The sequence below is a fragment of the Bufo gargarizans genome, chromosome 5 (genome assembly GCF_014858855.1).
Source record: "Bufo gargarizans isolate SCDJY-AF-19 chromosome 5, ASM1485885v1, whole genome shotgun sequence".
Classification (NCBI taxonomy): domain Eukaryota; kingdom Metazoa; phylum Chordata; class Amphibia; order Anura; family Bufonidae; genus Bufo; species Bufo gargarizans.
The window spans coordinates 195980151-195993559 of NC_058084.1; the positions used below are offsets into that span (position 1 = coordinate 195980151).

General features: G+C 43.8%; 1 protein-coding gene across 2 annotated transcripts in view; it reads left to right on the plus strand.

Moving 5' to 3' along the window:
* The window catches only part of STAC (SH3 and cysteine rich domain), a 453395-nt gene that overhangs the window by 81864 nt on the left and 358122 nt on the right, over nt 1–13409 (plus strand). For both annotated transcript variants that reach the window (XM_044294399.1, XM_044294400.1), the window contains exon 2: nt 12257–12533. In XM_044294399.1, the coding sequence (XP_044150334.1) occupies nt 12257–12533 (277 nt within the window). The remainder of the gene's footprint in view (nt 1–12256; nt 12534–13409) is intronic.

Below are 13409 nucleotides of genomic sequence, written 5' to 3' on the forward strand. Positions count from 1 at the left end.
ATTTCTGAAGTAAGACAGCCCTTTTAACGTCTTATAACTAATTAACACATTGTTTATTTTATCAGGATGTTTGTTCAATAAGTTCAATAGCACAAATAACATAGCACAAATAAGTCCTTTGAACTTATGGGTTTCTATTTTTTTTATGTGCTAGTCTAATCATTCTTTTGTGCTGCTTCTAAGTTGTCGCTGTGGTGAGATTGAAATCTAGAAATAGGTCAAGAATACAGTTATGCATGTAAAGTGTAATAAACTGTTAAACATTTATTACAATATTATTATAAAAGCCCCACATAATACTAAATTCTTTGCTTTCTTTAAGGCTCCATTCCCAGGTCCGCATTTCTGTTCCCGAAAAAAAAAATAACATGCCCTATTCTTGTCCGCAATTGCGGTCAAGAGTAGGCATATTCTATTAGTGCCGGCGATGTGCGGTCCGTAAAATGCGGACCTTACATTGCCGATGTCCGTGTTTTGCGGATCTGTGGATCCACAAAACACACACGGATGTGTGAATGGACCCTAATTGTCATCACCAAATTGAACATAAAGATAGCATATTTAACCAAAGTGTTAGCATTGTGGCTCAGTGGTTAGCCTGTTATCTGAGGCAGCATGGTGATTTTGTAGTTATTACTATTGCTTTGCCGTACCATGGTCCTAACATGGGTAACATCTATACTGAGGTGATCCTGATACCTGCATGAGTATGTTTCCAACATCCTCCCATACAGGAAATAAAACAATGATAAAGCAAATCAGTTGGCTGATAAGTAAATCAGAAAATTAGGCCTTGGGGTTCATTTACAGTTGCTGCTTTGCCTGGTGCAATGAACAGAATTCCAGAACAAGCAAGTTTCACATGGGTATGGTGTGACAGTGCTGTATTCTAGTGTTTCTATTAGGGTCACAACAGTCAGATCCCCTGCCCTTCCACTGAACTTAATTTATATCACCATATAACGCAGAACTGCATGGGTGTTACATTAATAACACACAGACATGTAAAAAAGAACTCAGAACCCAGATGATAGGAACCCACTATTCACAGACACCAAATTTAGACCCATACAACAATATTAATTCAGTCCTTGATTACCAAAACCCACAGACCCAAATCCTAAATCTTATTCAAGGTTTATACAGCAAAACTCATTCAGACCCCAGTCATCAGACCCCACAAGCCTTTCACCTCACACAGCAACACATGTGCATCAGTCCCACAGTTCCATCCCCATATCTCAGTTGACACTTGACAACCCTGCTGCTGAGCTTAAAGGGGTTTTCCAACCCCAAAACTGCCCCCCAAATGCCCAAGCCCCTCGTACAGATTGTAATTATCTTGCTCCTCTGCACCTGCATCACTTCAGATGCCCACACGGCCACCGCTGCATCTCCCTGTCCCGCAGATCAAAACATCTAGCGACAGACGGGAGGGTGGAGGGGGTGTGGTGGGATGCGGTGGTCAGCCAATAACAGACCGAGATGGGAACAAGCTTCCCTAACATTGCGGGTGACGCTAAGGAGGCACGACCTGCTATTGGCTGCTATTCTTCCCCCATTGCTGGATGCTTTGATCCGCACGACGGGGAGATGCAGCGGCACCATGTGGGTAGCAGATGTGACGTGGGTGCTGAGGAGCAAGCTATGTACAATCTGTCTAAGTGGCCCGAGTATTTGGGGGGGCATTTTTGGATGACCCCTTTAAGTTCACTAGCCTAGACTGGAGCAATATTGGTCAACTCTGTGGTTTGGGGTATTAACAGCAAGTGGAGAAGGAGATGACGCAATAGACAAGATGGATGGAAATGTCTCCAAAGTAAAGATGAAAAAATTTGGGTTGAATTAAGTGTCACGGCTGGCGGTGGGGGAAACCCCCAGCCGTGCGGTGCCAGGAGATGATAGGGTTACCCCTTGGCCGGGACCACAGAGTTAGGGAGCAGGTCACCTCCTATAGCGTCCCTAACGCTGACCCTGTCTCCTGTCTGTATAAGCCGACCTTGGTGGTAGGAGGACTCATACGCCGGAACCTTAAAGTCCCTACGAGCCCTCAAGTCGGCCCTGTACTAGGGGACAGAGTGAGACGACCTGCTCCTCCTAGGAACGGGGGAGCAGGAGTCTCAACGGCCAAGCAACACAGGGGAATACAATAACAGACTTATGGCAGTGACAGGCAAATGGGACCAAAACATCACTCACCTGCCACAGACAACAAACCCTGGATCCCATGTGCAGGTGCTGCGGTTCAGACACCAACGAACACAGCACACACCAGACATCCCACAGGAACCCAGGACCACAAGCTGCACTAACATAAAACCCCACACACACACCTAAATAACACCGTGAAACATAGAAATTCCCGACAGAGGTTTTATAGGCCAAGTGGCCACACCCCACGGTCAGACACACCCAGTGACTCACAGACACACTGGGAAGGGAATTAACCCTTCCAACACCACAGAAGGGAAGGGAAGACAGCAACTTAAAGGAACAGTGTCCACACACAACAAACACACTGTGCCCACCAATAAAAGGCACACCAAAAGGAGAGGTTGCCAGGTGCAACCGCATGCCTACCGCAGCAAGCTGCCTAACACCACTCAGGCAGCACTGCTGCCACATATCCAATGTTGCCAGCGGCAACCACAACTAGACCGCAGGCAACTGCATGCGGCCACAAGAAGTCACGACCATGACCAAGGGTCGTGACACTCCCTCCCCTCAAAGCCCCCCCAACCGAAAAGGGAAGCTGGAGGGACCAAACAACAGGGAGGGGGGGAGGGGCAATGCCTGATAACCACCAGTGTCTCCCTCCAGAGCTGCCGCCAACAGACCTGGACCGTACACAACAGTCCCAGGTCGCCAGCCAACAAAGCAGACTGGAAGAGAGAACACTGGAGGCACTGCCAGACAGATGCCCGTATCTCCCCCCAGAACTGCCGCCAACAGACCTGGACCGTACACAACAGTCCCAGGTCGCCAGCCAACAGAGCAGTCTGGAGGAGGAACACAGGACACCGCGTCCAACTCAGGAGGACGTTCCTACTCCAGGTCGCTGCCAGCAGACACTCCCCAACCAGCACACCTGCCGGAACACCAAAGGAATGCTGCCAGCAGACGACCAGAGATAGGAACCCTGAGAGGGACGAGGGGTCACCAACACGGACACGGTTAGCAAGGTGGCGGGGAAAAAGCCACCAACCGCGCCGTTAACGGTGAACCCCATAACGCTCTCCCTCCGGAGAACGCGCATGCACCCCATCGGCCTATGGCGATGCACGCTTTACCCTCTTTCGAGGGATACACCAGGTAGAGGTGCCAGTTCTGGTCATACTGTCACGGCTGGCGCTGGGGGAAACCCCCAGCCGTGCGGTGCCAGGAGATGATAGGGTTACCCCTTGGCCGGGACCACAGAGTTAGGGAGCAGGTCACCTCCTATAGCGTCCCTAACGCTGACCCTGTCTCCTGTATGTATGAGCCGACCTTGGTGGTAGGAGGACTCATACGCCGGAACCTTAAAGTCCCTACGAGCCCTCAAGTCGGCCCTGTACTAGGGGACAGAGTGAGACGACCTGCTCCTCCTAGGAACGGGGGAGCAGGAGTCTCAACGGCCAAGCAACACAGGGGAATACAATAACAGACTTATGGCAGTGACAGGCAAATGGGACCAACACATCACTCACCTGCCACAGACAACAAACCCTGGATCCCATATGCAGGTGCTGCGGTTCAGACACCAACGAACACAGCACACACCAGACATCCCACAGGAACCCAGGACCACAAGCTGCACTAACATAAAACCCCACACACACCTAAATAACACCGTGAAACATAGAAATTCCCGACAGAGGTTTTATAGGCCAAGTGGCCACACCACACGGTCAGACACACCCAGTGACTCACAGACACACTGGGAAGGGAATTAACCCTTCCAACACCACAGAAGGGAAGGGAAGACAGCAACTTAAAGGAACAGTGTCCACACACAACAAACACACTGTGCCCACCAATAAAAGGCACACCAAAAGGAGAGGTTGCCAGGTGCAACCGCATGCCTACCGCAGCAAGCTGCCTAACACCACTCAGGCAGCACTGCTGCCACATATCCAATGTTGCCAGCGGCAACCACAACTAGACCGCAGGCAACTGCATGCGGCCACAAGAAGTCACGACCATGACCAAGGGTCGTGACATTAAGTTTCTGTAGAATCTATTTACTCATCATAGCATCCTATGACATTGTCCTTATTATGTGCTTAAATTAAAATGTAAACCCTACTGGAGACAGGAATTGGTATGAGTAGTGAACATCTGTAAAGCGCCCAATAATAAATGAGAGCTATATAACATATATATATATATATATATATATATATCAAACATATAAAAGTGTCCTTCATATAACAAACTAAACTAAAATCAATAGCAATTATACTCCCGAACTAAAGATTATAAATGTGAGATCCCAAAAGGGAGTGGCGAAAGGGAGCTAAAACATAGCTGCCAATGCGGTTAAGAATAGATTGGCAAGACAATTCGAGGGTAGGGGAGCATCTGAATGATATTGCTAAAAATAGAGACACCCCTGTAGCAAAACATGTGCACAATTTCCATAATGTCTATTCATGAGTATCCTTCATGGCCATAAACAAGGTGAACCCACCATGGAGGGGTGGGGGGGTGACTGGGACACAATAATCTTGCAGCGGGAGGTTAGATGCATATACAAGTTCAAAACCATGACTCCAAATGGATTGAATGAGCAGCTGAATTTTAGCTGCTTTATTTGAGTCATCTCCCATTTACTTCCTTCATTAAACAACCCCCCCATTCTATCCCCTATATATACATGTTGCGTTTCTTGTGGTCATATACCTCTATTTTGTCTGATTGTTTGTCCTCTCTTGATGCATAAGCCTAATTTTCTAACCAGCCTCTATTAATATCCCTACACTTCCTGCGTCAAATGTTATCTTTATCAGTCAAAATTATAGGACCAGCATGAATGCCTGATCCTAGGCAGCCCCAGCATAATTTGGACATTTCCAAGCATCCTAGCTGCCTAGAAATGCGAGCATGTGACTTCTGGGCCCTCTCCCACTCCATGTGACCCAATGATGCGCTCCGTGGCGTCTTTCGCTGCGCTGTACTGGTGCGGCGTACCTCCCCCTGGTGTGCATCATGCGGATCATGTGTCACCTGACCGGGGGGAGGCTGGGCTGTAGCCTAGGCGCGCGTCTAGCTATAATTAGGGCACCACATAGTAGTGCATTTGCAACGGAGCAAAGAACCGCAGTACGGTGCAGTGGGTCAGGATATGTGTATATATATATATATATATATATATACAGACGTGGACAAAATTGTTGGTACCCTTTGGTCAATGAAAGAAAAAGTCACAATGGTCACAGAAATAACTTTAATCTGACAAAAGTAATAATAAATTAAAATTCTATAAATGTTAACCAATGAAAGTCAGACATTGTTTTTCAACCATGCTTCAACAGAATTATGTAAAAAAATAAACTCATGAAACAGGCATGGACAAAAATGATGGTACCCCTAGAAAACACAGAACATAATGTGACCAAAGGGACATGTTAATTCAAGGTGTGTCCACTAATTAGCATCACAGGTGTCTACAACCTTGTAATCAGCCATTGGGCCTATATATATGGCTCCAGGTAATCACTGTGTTGTTTGGTGATATGGTGTGTACCACACTCGACATGGACCAGAGGAAGCAAAGGAAAGAGCTGTCTCAAGAGATCAGAAAGAAAATTATAGACAAGCATGTTAAAGGTAAAGGCTATAAGACCATCTCCAAGCAACTAGATGTTCCTGTGAGTACAGTTGCACATATTATTCATAAGTTTAAGATCCATGGGACTGTAGCCAACCTCCCTGGACGTGGCCGCAGGAGGAAAATTGATGACAAATCTAAGAGACGGATAATCCGAATGGTAACAAAAGAGCCTAGAAAGACTTCTAAAGAGATTCAAGGTGAACTTCATGCTCAAGGAACATCAGTGTCAGATCGCACCATCCGTCGTTGTTTGAGCCAAAGTGGACTACATGGGAGACGACCAAGGAGGACACCATTGTTGAAAACGAATCATAAAAAAGCAAGACTGGAATATGCCAAACTACATGTTGACAAGCCACAAAGCTTCTGGGAGAATGTCCTGTGGACAGATGAGACAAAAATCGAAGTTTTTGCCAAGGCACATCAGCTGTATGTTCACAGACGAAAAAATGAAGCATATCAAGAAAAGAACACTGTCCCTACTGTGAAACATGGAGGAGGCTCTGTTATGTTCTGGGGCTGCTTTGCTGCGTCTGGCACAGGGTGTCTTGAATCTGTGCAGGGTACAATGAAATCTCAAGACTATCAAGGAATTCTAGAGAGAAATGTACTAGCCAGTGTCAGAAAGCTTGGTCTCAGTCGCAGGTCATGGGTCTTGCAACAGGACAATGACCCAAAACACACCGCTAAAAACACCCAAGAATGGCTAAGAGGAAAAAATTGGACTATTCTAAAGTGGCCTTCTATGAGCCCTGACCTCAATCCTATTGAGCATCTTTGGAAGGAGCTGAAACATGCAGTCTGGAAAAGGCACCCTTCAAACCGGACACAACTGGAGCAGTTTGCTCATGAGGAGTGGGCCAAAATACCTGCTGAGAGGTGCAGATGTCTCATTGACAGTTACAGGAAGCGTTTGATTGCAGTGATTGCCTCAAAAGGTTGCGCAACAAAATATTAAGTTAGGGGTACCATCATTTTTGTCCATGCCTGTTTCATGAGTTTATTTTTTTACATAATTCTGTTGAAGCATGGTTGAAAAACAATGTCTGACTTTCATTGGTTAACATTTATAGAATTTTAATTTATTATTACTTTTGTCAGATTAAAGTTATTTCTGTGACCATTGTGACTTTTTCTTTCATTGACCAAAGGGTACCAACAATTTTGTCCACGTCTGTATATACACATATATATTTGAGTAGTTTGTGACGCCAATTGCAGCTTGCGCAGGTACTGTAGCAGGGCCCTTTAAGATGTTATAGCTCATGTACCAGGTGAGGAATGCTAGAGGGGGATAATGTCTCTGTGTAGTGTCAACGGTGTCTCCTACATTGGTACGGCTGGACTCCTGGATCCTGGCTCACTTGCAATAAAATGAGTGTTGTTAATAGGAGTAACTGAGGAACGTAGCAGTAAATGAGATCCAGACTGGTAATATAATCCAACTTGTCTTTACTGAATGGCAGCTTTAAATCCATACGAGTTACAGCAATAGTCTTGGGTCCCAGCAGGTATAGGCAATGTATGGCAGGGATCAGTATCTCTTCTGCTTCTATACTATGTGCCTGGAGAATCTGGCAGGTATCTATCTTCTGCTCTGTCTGTCTTCTGCTTAGTATGGGCCTGACTAGCTGAGGAGGTATTTGGCTTCTCCTGGACTCTGGATATGTACTCACAGCTTGGCTCACAGGGAATGCTTCTTCCTGGAGGCTGGAGAAGGCTGCTTTTCTTGTCAACCAGCTGAGGCGGATGGCTCAGGCTGGGAAGGTGATCTTTGGCCTCAGCCGAGGCTAGATCCTGTCTTGGGATCCCTGTTTTCTGGGAGCTCCTACTAAAACAGCCTACCCCAGGCAGGGGTAGCTGGTACACTAACTTAACTTCCTTCTCCTCCCCATGAGACAGGAAATGGGACCAGCCCACTTCTGCTCATGGAGGAGGGGAGCTAAAACTGGAATGAACTATTCCAGTCTAGCAATACTAAACTAGCTATGGACCTGATCACACATTGCTGCCACCTGCTGGTGTACAGGGAAATTACAGCATGATATATGAAACAGGCCTAGAAATACAGTAAATGACATTAATGACAGTATAATGTACATAGACGGACAATACAATTACACTTAACATGTTGTAGCGGGGATAAAGAGTTTGGTAACATACTTTGGGATGTTACACATTCAGCTGCTGGACATCTTTCAGCTGCTCCATAGGTGCTCCCCTATCCCCACTTTGGGACTCACCGCATCTACTATCCTTGTGGTCCACTGACCTAAGGTAGGCCCCATGGATGTTTAATGTTTGTCTGTTTGTGTCTGTTTATTGGAGATAATATGCACTCTTTACCCTTATACCACTATATCCTATTGTTTCAGGATGCCAATGTTTCGCTAATTAGATTACCTCCACTGATGATACACTAGTTAAAACGTGACACGTCGGGAGTATCCTGTAGGGCACAATAGGGATACCGCCCATACCAAGGGCTTGGTATCCGGACGGGGTCGCCCCTATCAGGGCGAGTGCTCTGTATAGATAGGCATGGTCAGACTAGCTACCCCCTCCCAAAATCTAGGGTTATTTAGCCTTCCCCGGTCTCATCTATGCACAAAGTTGCCCAACCACACCATCGTGTTATCTGACAGGCCACTCTGAACTTGAATTTAGCCTGGCTTGTCGTGCTTGGGGTACGTCTGAACTGGTAAGGACGTTCCGTTTTATCTTGAGCAAATTCCATTCACTGGGGAGTTTGTGTTTGTGAGTACTATCTGTATGTCTTGGTGCTCCTATCATATTTTATCAATCAGAAGTAAAAGTTACGTTTTAGCTCCCTTTCGCCGCTACCTTTTGGGATTTCACATTTACTGTTCTTCATATACTGTAATACATCCCCCGAGCTTTAGTACCATACATCACATTGATTTCATTTTCTCACTGCTATGAATACCTCTCTAGCAAATTAAGGCACCAAGCACACTAAATGAGTAACCGTTTAGGTGAAGTTCTAAGATATAAAACGAAAGCAGATTATAACTGCATTGAAGATGTCTTTCCTTATGTAACAATCATCTGGATAACATAAGATAAAAGATGCAATTTAATTGACTTGGTGCAACCCTTCTAAATTGCAGCACACGTCATAAATCAATAATGAATGTCATTCTAGACACGTCATGATTCTATAATTTTCCCTTCTTTGATGCACTAATGAGGTTTGATTGCTACATCCCCTGCTAGGCCATTAGAAAAGCCATTTTAGGAGCAAAATGAATATGACTCATTGCAGAAGATTCTGGTGAAATCCTTTATCTTTTATTTATCAAGCTTCATGCCCCTATTAAGGTGCTTTATTCTACATTTTAGCCCTAAAATGTCACCCAGATGCAGGCTCAAATACAAAATAATCCACAATAGTGATTCAGTACCATTATGAAAATTATTACTAAAGGTTTCCATAGTCATTAGATTTATGTTGGTGAATCATGCCAATTTTGACAGAATCAGTGGACAGTCTAATGTGTATAGAGACCTACCTACCGATCTCTGATGGCAGAGGTGAAACAGACATCAGGCATGTTGGATCACAATATACCATTACTTTATCCTGTCAGTGACTTGTTTCCTCCTCTACTAAATAAACAAGCACAATGAAACAACACTAGAGTACATAGAGATGAGCAGGGGCCCAAGAAGCATTGGAATGGGAGCGGCAAGGGATCGGTAAGGCGTGCATGCCGTAGTTTATAATTTTACATCATTCTGAGCCTTTTTTTTTTACATTTTTTAATTACCTGCATACCTCAAAGTGGAAGAAGTCATTTTAGAGGTTAAAAAATATATCCGGATTAGGCTACTTTCACACCTGCGTTTAGGTGCGGATCCGTCTGGTATCTGCACAGACGGATCCGCACCTATAATGCAAACGCTTAGATCCGTTCAGAACGGATCTGTTTTCATTACCATGAACAAAAAAAACGCTGCAAGCAGCATTTGGGTGTCTGCCTGCTGAGCGGAGCGGAGGACAAACGGTGCCAGACTGATGCATTCTGAGCGGATCCGCATCCACTCAGAATGCATTAGGGCTGGACGGAGCCGTTCGGGGCCGCTTGTCAGAGCCTTCAAACGGAACTCACAAGCGGAACCCCGAATGCAAGTGTGAAAGTAGCCTTAACAAGCAAAAATCTGAGACCTATGAGCAAATCATTCAGTACTACTGAAAGATTCTGATGACGTTTCCTGTTGTGATTTATGTCAGGTACAATTGTCATGGAAAAATCGGGGGACATTTATAAAAACTGGTGTAAAGGAAAACTGGTTTAGTTGCCCATACCAACCAATCAGATTTCCTCTTTCACTCTTCAAAGGTGGAATCTGATTGATTGCTGTGGGCAACTAAACCAGATTTTATGTATATCAGTTTTGATAAATCACCAAATATAACAATATCTACCTCCTGCCTTATACGGTGTGTGGGGACTGCTAAAATAAGAATGTCTAAACCCATTAAAAAAACATACATGGGAGCTGGCAAAGAATTGATAATGTTATCAGCCATAGCACTTTTATATGATCTTCCATTTATTAGTTTATATTTTGGAAATTTCATTATACTTATCTTCCAGTTTCATAAAAGTAGCACTGCCAAGTGGTTTTACAGATTGTTATGCTACAGCCCTCGGTGTCTGCTGGTGCACTGTAATATGCCCAGCATAAGGAGAGAAAATCTTTACAAAGAATAACACAGTAAGTGATCTTTTATATGTGCTTAGCCTCTTCACAGTGTTTAGGTCTCTTTAACCTTTGTGTGAGACAGATTTACTATGCAATCCCTCTGTTCAATGTATTTGTTTGGCAGCAATATATACATAGGACTCTTTGATATATTATAAACTGGGTTCTTCTGGATTTGGCCAAATGCAACCTTCACTTGACATTTGTCTATTTTGTAGAATAAATTATTTATGAGTATGCCTGTGTATTTTTATTATGGAACCGACTCCATGTTTTATTAAACAAGGGATTTAATAAAATGTTTCTGATTACCCAAACTGGCTAGATGATTAGAAAGATAAATATGAAACCGGACTACTGGCAGAAAGATAGATTTGGAAACTGTAGCTCAATAAGGAAGAATATATATTTGTTGTCACTATAAACTCAGGTTAATATAAAAGACATGTTTTGGTCCTGACAGTGCCTATGAAATAGATATTCATTTGTATCCTTGAGTAATAGAGATTATCATGACTGAAATGTGTGTGCATCAGCCCTATTGGTGTTAAAGAACATTTCCCTAAATAATTGTGAGTAAATATAGAATCATTCAGTTTGCTGTAAATTCCAATAATCCATAGAATGACCAATTAATAGCCATAGAATACTGAAATCCATGCATGTGTCAAGGATATTTCCTTCCCCTTAGGCCTCATGCACACGAATATTGTTCGGGTCCGCATTCGGGCCGCAGTTTTTGTGGCTCGGGTGTGGACCCATTCACTTCAATGGGGCCGCAAAAGATGCGGACAGCACTCCGTTTTGCAGACAAGAATAGGCATGTCTACAATGGGCCAAATTGCGGAAGGGACACGGTGGCTTCCGTTTTTTGTGGATCCGCGGTTTGCGGACTGCAAAATACGGCACGGTCGTGTGCATGTAGCCTTACAAAAATGTGTTTACACAACTAATGTTCGGGACATTATACAGGCTGAGGAGTGGGGCACTTATTCACAATTAGTTTTCATACAAATACTTGTTCCTGATAACTGCCCCATGTACAGGTGCTGCTGATCACCTGATTGTTTTACGTAGCACATAAAATCACTGTTTGATGGCAGCCAATCGCCCTGTGTAAACAGGGATCTGCTGTCCACAATCTGTATGAGGATGAAGGTAACACATGGTTCATTCCTAATAATTGCCTGTCAGTTAGCCCATGTAAATTTCCAAAATTGCTGAGATATTTCATGCAGTAAACTTAATCAACCAGTAGTAACATAAAATACCAAGTCCAAGAGAGTGTTATTGAAATACTCTACAAAGACACCTGTGCAAGCGTTCAGGGTTACTCATCTTTTGTCAAGCATGCACAGATTATCCTCTGTCCCAGTAGAATATCCTCAATCACACAATATTCTCATAACCTTTCAGTAAAAACAGTAGCAAATAAACACTTTAATTAGAAAATTTGAAAAAGGATAAAATTGGGAACAGGGTTCTTTTTGGTCTTACAAGTAATATACACAATAATGATTTAATAATATTAAGATTAGCAACACATCTTACTTCATAAAAATGATGGATGGCATTTTACAATATTCATCTTACTAATTTTAATGTGGTTTATATCTATATTGTTTATATTGCAACTTATACATATGGTAGATACAAATATTAAAAAGAAATAGGCAAACATCTGATTTTAAAATCTCTCTTTATTGCTTACAGCTCCAGAAACTTAAGAAATCACTGTCATTCAAGACCAAGAGTGTACGAAGTAAAAGTGCTGACAACTTCTTCCAAAGACCTAATAGTGAAATGAAATTCCAAGTAGAGTTGGAGCCAGAAGGTAGTCCCACCAACGCCAGCCAGATCCAAAGCTCAGAGACTCAGCTTTCAACCCCTACCAAAGTCCTACAACCACCTGACAGCAAGGCACATGCTTTTCAGGAGCACATCTTTAAAAAGCCTACTTTTTGTGATGTATGCAACCACATGATTGTAGGTAAGACTTTCACAACGGACTGTTTTGAGTGTACATCTGACATATCACTCGAAATCACTACAGGTATTCTGGATGCTAGATGACATGTGGTTCCATTTCCATTGGCAAGTCAAAGATATTTTTTATGTTCAGAATTATAATGATTGTTTGCATAAAATATTAGGACAGCCCGGATTGACTATTTATTAAAGGGAATCTGTCACCTTTTATGGTGTCCTAACTAAGGGCAACATACATTAGTGACAGGTCTCCTTAGGAAAAAGCTGGGTCACTTTATTTAATTGACCCAGCCATTTTGCCAAAATCTTTTATTGAACATGCATAATGAGAATATTCATGAGCTTATGGATTTCCCCGCCCACCTGCTGCTGAGTCAGTTTAAAAAAAACTGTCGATCAGAGGGAAGAGGCGGAAGGGCCATGAACTCATGAATTTGAAGACTCATTGGCATGCCCTGGAGCTGTTAGGATTTAAAAGTGAGTGCAGCATAAAACTGGTGACAGATTCTCTTTAGGGTACATTCACATGACCATAGGCCGTCCGTGCGCATATTGCAGAACGCAAACGGCAGTTCCACAATATATGGGCACTGGCCATGTGAATCCCGTATGATGGATATGAACCCATTGACTTGAATGGGTCTGCAATCCTCAGGACACTGTGTGGAGCTGAGGAACAGATTGGAAGCCCACTGAAGCACTCAGAAGTACTTCTGTGGGCTTTTTGGTCCGTGCCTCAGCACCACAAAAGATAGGACATTTTTGGTCCTATTTTTTGCCGTATATTGCAGATCGCGGACCCATTCAAGTGAATGGGTCCGCGCCACAATACAGGATTCACACGGCTGGTGCCCTTGCATTGCGGATGACTATTTGC